The sequence below is a fragment of the Gymnodraco acuticeps genome, unplaced genomic scaffold, assembly GCF_902827175.1.
Source record: "Gymnodraco acuticeps unplaced genomic scaffold, fGymAcu1.1, whole genome shotgun sequence".
Taxonomy (NCBI): domain Eukaryota; kingdom Metazoa; phylum Chordata; class Actinopteri; order Perciformes; family Bathydraconidae; genus Gymnodraco; species Gymnodraco acuticeps.
In genome coordinates, this window is record NW_022992130.1 from 1,200,327 (window position 1) to 1,210,864 (window position 10,538).

Sequence of the window (10,538 nt, forward strand, 5' to 3'; positions counted from 1 at the left end):
TGACAACATATTTTTCATTAAATCAAAGCATAACATACACCAGTTGGAGCCCATTAAACTGCTATGATAAGCTTGATTAAGACACAAACATACTTACATCACTTTTTTTGTATAGAATAGTAGAACATTAGATTAAAGAGTTATACAGGCAGTTAGCTTCGGCTTTTACTTTAAAGGTGGGGTAGGTAATTTTGGAGAAACCAGCTCGAGTGCGCTAGAATTTGAAAATACACAGCCGGAAAAAATCTGCCACTTCCTTCCAGAGCCCCTCCTCCAACACACACGAACGCGCACATGACCAATGAGGGCACGAGATAAGTTAGTGCACAGATGGAAGGCTGACAGGCAGGTAGGCCATCCAGTTATTTTAGCCGGGCCGGCTCAGATGATTGGTCGTGCTTTTTACAGTACCACGGCTTCCACAGATGACATTTTTTTAATGGATTTTTTGTCAAAGCACTTCAGATATTCATTGCTATCGGGATGTTAACAGCATTCCATGGAATATAACAACAAGTGTATCTCGAGCCGGTTTCTCAAACTTAACTACCCCACCTTTAAGTTCCCACGTCTTACCTACTGTTCAGATTTGACATACATCTTTATCTGTTTGTGTGTGTTGCTCTTCAGGTTGGACCCGGGTGGGCTTGCAGAACAACATGGCATAAAAATGGGCGATCAAATCCTTGCAGCAAACGGGATCGGTTTTGATGACATCACCCATAGCAACGCAGTCGAGGTCCTGAAGAGCCACACCCATGTCATGTTGACCATCAGGGTGAGAGACCATTTCATAGATACACTTAAGGTCACATTTAAATGCTGCATTTATCAATGGTTTTATATTAAGCAACTCTGCATCATATCACCTCTACTGTATGGCACGTTTTAGCCTCTTTAAGCTTATTGTATTAGTTTACCCTGCACTTCACTTTCTCAAAAAGAGCTCTATCAAAACCACTGTACACTTCCTCATCAGCACTAACAGCAACAACAAGTTAGTGATTACAATGGGGCATTTAGCAGCTGAGAAGTGAAATAGGAGTTGGAGGAGAACAAAACAGAGCTAAAAGTAGAGTTAATACTTGGTTTACATTCATCAAATGAATTCTGATGTTGTTCCATGTCAGCTGGTTGTGTAGATAGACAACAAATATGTTAATTTCAACTTGAGAACGTGATAATATATCAATGGTGTGTTCACAGCTTGTTCCTTTTAAACATCTAAAAGTATGTTGTATGACAATATTAATCATCTGCTCAGGTTTAAACATCACAATTGATTAGGTGCTGTGACAATAATAAATGTTACAGCATGTTAAACAACACCAGCTCTTCTCAGAGGACACAGAGTGATTCTGCACAGCAGAGTGAACAGCTGGCTCACAGCCCTTTAGTTCTTTATGTGTCTGTGTATGCATGCATGTGTGCAAGTGTACGTTACTTAACCTGTGACATTCTTAGATAAAGGAGTTGTGTGTCTGTGTGTATTGAATGGGCACATGTGTGTGGTGCAGTGTGTTTGAGCGCTCTCTTAGCTCACTGACACGGCTACGTGCTCATTTTACTCCTCTGATCTCAGGTTCCGCGTGTGAAAAACAGACAGGGAGGACGTTCATTATTCAAAGGCAGTCAGGGATCAGGTTACAATCAACAAAACAGAATATTATATCTTCCTTGTGTCCCCTATTAAACCCAATTGTGTATCACACATACGGCCACGGTTCATTGTAGTTAACAATCTCTGTCACACTGAGGCATTTATGGTTTTTGTGGAACATTGTGTTATTTCTTTGACCTTAAACCATGTTGGTGAGACAATCCCTTAAAATAGACTCTTGGCTATCGGGTACTAATTCATATAGAAAATGGCTCTTTCCTTGAAACCATTGTTAACTATGGCACTCCGTCATCGTAATTATTTTGCCTTTTGTGCATTAGCCCTTTTCAACTAAAATGTCGTTATAACTTTTTAGGGAGAGGTATAAGGATACACACGGATACACACATTTTGACAAACTAACCAGGCTAATAACATTGATGTTACAAATATGATATACAGCATATGAAGTCATACATATTAAATCAGATAATAGAGGCTATGTTATATATGTGCCAACCAAAGATATTTAAGTAAGTGCAACTTCTAGGTCTTACTAAGTTTGCTTCTTTCTTTTCTACGGCTTTTATGACTTCATTGCCCACTATGTTTTCGCTGAGTATTCATTTTATTATGTTTTTGCACTTCAGGAAGCCGGGAGATATCCTGCTTACAAGGAGATGGTGGCAGAATACGGCTGGCTCGACCAACGTATGTTGACTACTACATCAGAGATAATGTTTAAGATGAGCTTTTAACAGAGACGATGACTTAAGTAGTAGCATGAAAAGAGTAACTTGCATTCAAATACTTTTTCTAGAAAAAAAATGTGCAGGATTTTACTCGGAAATCTTATAAACGAGAGTGGAACAGGGGACACATGTAGCATGCTTACACTAAATCCCTGTCATTCAATTTCTTCACAGGACTCAAATGCCTTGTTCTTTAGTTTTATAAGAGTACTTATGAACGTAGGCAGGGATTAATTCAGCAAACTTACATGTCTGGAACAGAGCAGGGCCTGACATCTGGCTCACTCAAAGCCAGACAGACTTTATCCCAAACAAAGCAGACAGTGTAGAATAAGGAAATGAAGCTTCCTGTGCAAATCTTATTTATCTTTTAACCTCACAGCTGTATGTCTGTGTGCTATGCTCATGTAATCATTGGACAGTTTCATTGGTTATTCCACTTGCAAAATAATAAAAAAACACCAATCCCCATACTTCATTCTAATTATGGGTTGTTTTCTACAGAGGCCAATGGGGGCCATGCTCCATCCTCCCAAGGATCAGACTCAAACTCTTCTGCCTCCTCGTGGTCCTCCAGCACCCCTCTCAGCTCCCTAAGTGGTCTCTCCCAGGTCCTTTTCCCTCAGGTTTTTGGCCCAGACATGGTAGACATCGCCATCTCCACAGAGGACCGCTCCCGACGGCCAAGCAGCGCAGAGAGAACTGCTGACACCGCCATGCAGACCGACCCCCATCCTCCAAACTACCAGGACCACCCCTTAACTAATGGGTCGTTCCCTGAAATGCCAGTCACCACAGAAACCAGCAGGACTGTAGGGGCCACGGTGCTTCTGAAGGACACAGTGATTCGAGGGATAGGTGAAGGGCCGAAGGAGATGGGAGGAGCTGGAGAAGGAGGGCGGAGACGTACAAGGACGCTGTCATCTGGGAAACAGGAAGAAGTGAAAGAATCACCTAAGACGGCGGCGCTGATGGCCCTGAGCAGACCGCGTAAACCAATCAGACGTTCCCAGAGCCACATCACTGCATCAGGTGAGACCTTCAGGCTCACTGGGATCCTAAGGATTGTTTTGTCCCTTTATAGACTTAAATGTTATATTAAAGAAAGTGTTAGGTTATTTTAAAAGTTTTTTTGTTGGAATAATTCGTACATTCGTACAAATGTTCTTCCAGGCTGGAAATTAGTTTGTTCAATCACTTCATAAATCTAGCTGACTCTTGATGGGTTCTCCAAAACTGCCTACTACAGCTTTAATTAAAAGATTGACAGTTTAAGACTGATAAGTTGGCTGGGTCGATATCCCAGGTGATATAAGCCTATTGCATACAATTTATATCAGTATTGTTGTTATGTTGGCACGTTTAGTATCAGGGTGTATTCTACTGTATTTTGGTTGTTGATTGCGGTGGCAGTTTCATCCATCTCAGTGGAGACATAATCCTCTCCAGAGTCCCTTCACGGTGAGAATTGCAGCTACAATCCAGTTGAGTTTTTTCAGCAGATTTTTGTGACAGTACCTGCATTCGCTTTGTAATGGGATCCACTCTCAAATCCTCTAGCAATCTTCCAGCAGGTCATCTGTCACTTTAATGACCCAACTTCTTCGTATCACTCCAGGAAGTAAACAACAACAACAACCAGACTCCACATGGTTGATTTAAGCTCCACACTAAATTTGTCCAAGAGCCCAAAGTTCAACGCAGGCTCATGATTAATCACCAGCCTTTGCTCTCACTTGTTGTACCTCTGTGAGGAATGAATAGGAACAAGCATATGGAGGAATATCTCATCTGAGCCTTGGCTTGGCTGTTGAGTTATTATTCGTTCCTTTTCAATTTATCCAGCTCATTCATACCTGCAGGACATAGAGGGTGCACAGGGTGAAGCTCAGGGCTGATTAGACATTTGTTATGTAAGCTGGAGCACTTCGCTGTAGTGCCTTCAATAGATAGGGCTATGTTCAGGGTGGTGTAGCTGCAATTCATCAGTATTACTGTGTTACTTTCCACGGTGGCAGATTTACTGCAGTGAACAGAGGGGCTGACAGGAAGAGAAATGAACAGTCTGTACTCATAACGGAGAGTGTGTATCACCAACTGTTACTGGCTATCAGCTTAGCATGGAGCAATACAAAGCCTAATGAATTATGTTTTCAACACACAGAGGTTAAATGTGGTACCTTTCTATTATCTAATACCACTTAAGGAACACTTTCTGTGATTTAATCAAGATGTTTAGTTCAATTACTTGTTGTCGATATCTTAATTTAGCAGGTGTTCAAATTAGTTATGTTTCACAGCATTTGGTTTCGGAAATATATTTACATTTGCTTATTCAGAGGGACTTGACTGCTATTTTGTCTTCTTTTTTTCCGTCCATAGAGGAAAAACAAAAGAAAAAGAAACAGCAGAAGGAAAAGAGCACGAGAGAGGGTAAAACCAGCCTGCAGCGATCCAAAACCTTTGTCAACCTCTTCTTTAAGAAAGACCGTAAAGGGAAGAGCCGCTCCAAGTCACCGTCCCACCAAGCAGACAAAGGTGGGTGCACGGTCACAGGACATCTCTTTTCTTCTCAGGCTCAAATTCTGCACCCCAAACAGTAAACTATAGCCTAAGGTTTTGCCTGAATTGCCATTTTGTTCCACTTCAGTTACTATATTTAAATCGCTGAACAAATCAGAGATATGTGCAGCAAACTACAGTGTCCTGTTTCATATTACATTTATGGCATTTTGGGGATTCCAGTCCATTACATAGTTGTTCTTATCTGTGAGTTCATAAGTTCACATCAGTTATGGCTATCCGAGGTAACACTGGATAGCAATTAACACACTCACGTAAAATACTGTATATCGTACTTGTAAGGTGAAATCTTGATTTTGTGAAAATATCTCATGCCGCCTGCACATGTTTTTGTATGCATGTGGTTTATTTCAGTCTTTATTACTTTATTTTCTCAGATAAGGAGCGGGGTCGTTCTTTCCAGCTCTTGACCTCTCCGAGGGAATCCCGTGCTGGGGTTAAAGACAACAGCCCCCTGCCCCGACCAGAGACCCTGAAGCATGTGGAGGACATGGCCAAGAGACTGCTCAGTCAGGATGAGGTGGCTGCTGTGATGAGACACTGCAGGCGGGTGAGTTCCTGATCTGAAATGACCCTCTCCAACACCACACTCACTCTCCTGTGTGTGTTTTTGAATGGAAACCTGCTGGCTACCTTGAGGCTTAAGTGTGTATTATTGTTCCCAGTGTCGCTGAGTGTCCTTTAGCGGTAGTTGTGTCTGGCAGCAGCTTTGACCAAAGACGGATTTGGCCTGTCATTTATGATTAGGATCAAATGTCAGGAGTCAGTTGATCCCCTTGTTCCTTTTGTCCCATCTCACACTCATCGGACAATTTTAGAGATTAGCTAGTTTGTCTGTCCTTTACCACCACTGCAGACGATATCAAGTTTACACAGAGCACATTATGACCCACTAGGTAATACAGTAGAGTCTAAAAACACCTCAAGGTAAACGGCTGCTTCAGCAATTTAGTATTGCACCTATGTGAAGAATACTAAAGGTTTATGCAGCAGAGCCTGAGATCCCCTGAGTATAGTATAGTTGTTACATTTCCCATAATGCACCATGATAACCGTCCTCTCATTAGACTTTGTGCAGCACATCAGTTTAATAACCTGTATTGGAAATATAATATATGGGATCATACCTCAAAAATAATGACCATTAACTTGATGTGTAAAATAGGTGCCCCTTTAATAATCATAAGATAGCCTGATAGAACATTTTCTTTATTCACAACCACAATAGTTTCTTTCTCTTATTCTTATTTTCTCTTCTAATTTGTGCACCAATCTAACCTTTCCCCTCAGTTTTTATCCGAGAATGTGACTGAGGATTTGGTGCGTCCTCTTTTGGCAATCTTGGACAGGCCAGAGAAACTTCTGCTTCTCAGAGAAATAAGGTGAGATTCATAAAGAAAATGCACAGTATGTGTTGAAGTGAGTAGGTCTACATGATGCTGTCCACCTCCTCTGCAGGATGCTGATTCCTACATCAGAGCTGGGTCGGTTTGACAGCATGGTCATGCCCTTTGAGCTGGAGGCGTACGATATTCTGAAGAGTCGCTCTGGTAAGCAGAGGAATGCACTGAACATCACTTTTCTGATTATTCTTATTGATACAACTCAACATAAAAAGTTAGAAACAGTTAGAACAAATTACACATAACAAAGTAATTTATGGAGCGTTATAGTTTTAATTGTTTTCCTTTTCTTAGTTCGTTCTCCAGCTCTGCGCTCCCCTCGCAGTGGAACCCCTCGTCGTCACCTCATCACGCCTGTCCCAGGTACATAATATGCTACATTTCTTTCCTCCTCTTACCCTTTCTCTTTCAAAATCTCTCTTCTGACTCCCTCTCTGTCCGGTTGTGTCCTTTCTCTAATCCCAAAGCAACACAAGATACACAAGGGGCTTAAGCCTCTCACCTCCCACTCTTACTCTTCCTCCCACACTTTCTCTCCTGCCTCATCTCCTATCTGCTGTGTCAAACTGAAACACCTGCAGGCACAGACCATATCCCATCCATGGCATTCCACACACACCTCCCAGCCTCACATAAAACACACTTACACACAAACACACACTGAATATCTCAGGTTTCCTGTGCCTGTGCTGAAGCAGAGGCTTGTGTTACATCTCTGTGGCCAACAGAAAGGGGATGAGACGAGCCACCGTGACACTCTAACAATACAGAGATGCTTTTATCCTTCATCTCATTCAGGAGTCATTGAGACACAATCAATACCATCTTATCTTAGACTGACTGCAGCCTTCTCACTTTCTCAAATCACAGGATAGGGGTCACAGGGTCAACACTATCATTTCAGTTTGGTGCTCTGTGAATTTGACATGCTTATATTACTTTTTTCTTCAACATTTTATTCCTATGTTACTGTAAAATGCTATAGTGTTGTTGTTTTATGTTGTTTTATGCTGCTGTTATCTCTTAGAAAGGCTTATTATGATGTATTATTTATTCCAATAGTTCTATGTCAAAACACATAAAATCCAATCCATATTTTGCCATTCAGACAGGCGTGTTAGTGTTAACTCATCACCCTCTGTTTAACACTTGATGGAAACACTTTAGGATCTTGCATGAAGAAGCTTGTGTTAATCTTTTTGTGGTATCGGTATTACAAGTGTGTAGGTTATAGGTTACAATGTTGTTTACTTTTTATATTAAAATGCCCAGTTCAGGAAGTACAATTGTATTCTACAATGAGCGATTACTATTGCAATACAATGGCAATCCTAGAATGAGAACCCTAGATTTTGAAAAGCATAAAGAAGTATGGTAATATCTTTGGTTATGCTGCATCAATTTTGATCATTTCAAACTGCCTATTGTGAGTGAAATGCTCAATCAGTGGACTCATCTTTTACCTAGTGCTGACTGGCTGTTTCGACACATCACTGTGTTTATGTTCAGAAGTTTTTCAGATGTTCTCTGATGTAACGTCTACCACTGCATGGTTAAAGTTCAACTTACTGTTTTTACGTCACCCAGACTACAGGGGTGGGTTCCACCTCCAGCCGGTCCAGGACACCCAGCCGGAGCGTCAGTTGATTGAGGATTTCGAGAGGTTGCATTTTTCTGGCCAGCAGTCAGGCCATCTGCCTCCATCCCGTGCCTTCACCCCTCTGCTGGATGTACCTGTGGACAGCTACACCTCCTCCACCGGGCGCACCCGCTCCCTGAGTCCCTCGCCCACCCACAGCTTACTCCTCACAGAATCCCCTCACAGCACCCAGCGTGGGCGCCAACCCCATCGCTCTCCCAACAGAAGAGAAAACGGGGCCTCGCGGTATGATGACATCTCCTTGTTGTCAGCGTCTGACCGAGGAGACCTTGATCGAGGGAGGTCACCTGTGAGGAATGGCCATGGGAGGGCAAGGAGGGAGGTGAGTCCTGACAGCATGGAGGGCAGACAGCGCAGGCAGGAGGGCTTCACAGAGGTCAGCGTTCGTGTTCCTTCACAGCGGAAAGGGAGAACCCCTCTGTCTGATGTGTTCGAGCCCCAGAGAGACAAGAGTCCATCTACAGGCAGAGAGAGCAGTCAGCAGCTCAATGGACATTCACATAACGGTCACGGTGTGAAAAGAAGAGCACCTGAAGAGTATGCAATCAACGCTTTGACCATCACCAAGGCCAAGCAGTCACTGGGTGAGTTATACAGAAATACATGTATTTCACACTTATTTGAGTTTATTTGATTGTTTTAAGTGTAATTCTTATTCTATGAACTAGTTGTTCAATATCCAATCCAATCCAATCCAACTTTATTTATATAGCACTTTAAAACCTTCAGACCAAAGTGCTGTACAGAGAGATAAGCTCACAAAACATAAAATAAATACATTTAAAATACAAGATACAAACACAAAACAAACCAGAATAAACGTAATAATAAAAAAATAAAAAACAGCCATATAATAAAAACAATAGACCACTGAAAGCAAATAAAAGCAACAATCTACTTGTTTACGAATGCTAAGGAGAAGAGGTGGGTTTTAAGACAGGTGCATGTGCATGTGGGATCCTGTCTGATTAACAAGGGCAGGTCGTTCCACAGTTTAGGGGCGGCAGCAGAGAATAGAATACAAACTGCCAAATGACTTGTTTGAAATAGTACATTTTGATGTTTTCATCCTCACATATCTATTACATCACCAGTAGAGGTCAGGGTATCACTTACTTGTGTACTTGCCAATTGCACTTTTATGCAATCCCTCAGTCTTTAAATATATTATTTTGCTGTGTGTTTACAGGCATTAGTATCTCTGGAGGGATGGAGTCAAGAGTGCAGCCCATGATAAAGATTGAGAAAATATTCCCAGGAGGAGCTGCGTCTACAAATGAGTCTCTTAAGGTGAGCAGTAATGGCAGAGACAGGAAGACAGGAAACAACACCTCAACATGTCACATAAATGGGTGTCAATTGAATGGTGTTCACAAAATCAGAATATGTTTATGACTCAAGCCCAGAGAAAAAGGACATCTTTACACCATAAGTATTGAAAATGTACTCTGTTCATACTACCCTTGTTTTGCAGTACATTAGATGTCCGTCCTGGTTGTAGTCCTGTGTAAGTACCGGCCACACCTCTGTCCTGTGGTTATGAGTTATTGTTGTTGTTCCTATAAGTAAGGATGTCTATGAGGGAGAGGTTTAGGGTGTGCAATGAGGAGTGGAGAAGAAGATAAAGGAGAGCCGTCTCAAGTATCCTACCCTCTCCATTATTAATGAGGTACACAGGTGCTGGTCTGCTAATGTATTGGTAATATATTGCCTGCACAGTAACTTAACAGTCGTCCATGATCTTGGCCAGTTAAACACACCTGATACACACACTCATTCACTACAGCTAACCACAGGCTAATTTTTGACTAGAGCCAAACAACACTTGCATTAAGATGCTATCACTACTCTGGTCTAATGCCTGATTAGATTGAGAAACATAAGGGGGATTCAGTATCTGTCCATCCTTTCATATTCTAATAACTTCCTTTGTACTGTCCCTGACTGCACTCACCTAATACACAGACACATGCTGTGCACTTAATCTCTGACAAGACTAACAGAAAGTAACGTAGATATCATGACTAATTATAGTTTAGTTATTAAAGGGAATAAGTGAAGGATAAGCGTGACCTGCTGGTGACACTATAGAAAGTGGATAATAAGTGGATTCATCTGCTGGGAACCACAAATAGCTTTACTAAATCTTGTGTTATTTCTCAATAGCTGTGGATATATTTCAGTGAGGATCAAAGTTGGTAATGACCCACATATTGCTGCTATCATAACCAGAGACGTTGTTGCTACTGTTTTCTGTTGTCTCCAGCTCACACCTCACAATGAGGCATGTCAGCTCACCAATCAGCTCGCTGGCTCAGTTCAAAATCCCCCTTCTCTCCAGAGAGACGAGGGGCGTAACATGCATCCTTTCTCCTTATACCTGCATGATAACATACAATCATTGAAGAATGAGTGAGTGTGTAAGAGTGTCTAAATGTGTGGTTATGTGCACACATCATTTCCTGTTTGTTTGACAGTGCCAGCTGCTTTTGTCAGCTGGAAATCTGGACATGAGTGTCTCACGTGCCTTTATTGAACTG

General features: G+C 41.8%; 1 protein-coding gene across 1 annotated transcript in view; it reads left to right on the top strand.

Annotated features, from left to right (window-relative positions):
* pdzd7a (PDZ domain containing 7a) overlaps positions 1-10,538 on the top strand; it is a 30,382-nt gene that overhangs the window by 17,247 nt on the left and 2,597 nt on the right. The window contains exons 5-14 of the mRNA XM_034203766.1: positions 631-778; positions 2,251-2,311; positions 2,857-3,384; positions 4,735-4,890; positions 5,313-5,485; positions 6,226-6,317; positions 6,394-6,485; positions 6,633-6,701; positions 7,926-8,582; positions 9,188-9,288. Of these exons, the coding sequence (XP_034059657.1) occupies positions 631-778; positions 2,251-2,311; positions 2,857-3,384; positions 4,735-4,890; positions 5,313-5,485; positions 6,226-6,317; positions 6,394-6,485; positions 6,633-6,701; positions 7,926-8,582; positions 9,188-9,288 (2,077 nt within the window). The remainder of the gene's footprint in view (positions 1-630; positions 779-2,250; positions 2,312-2,856; positions 3,385-4,734; positions 4,891-5,312; positions 5,486-6,225; positions 6,318-6,393; positions 6,486-6,632; positions 6,702-7,925; positions 8,583-9,187; positions 9,289-10,538) is intronic.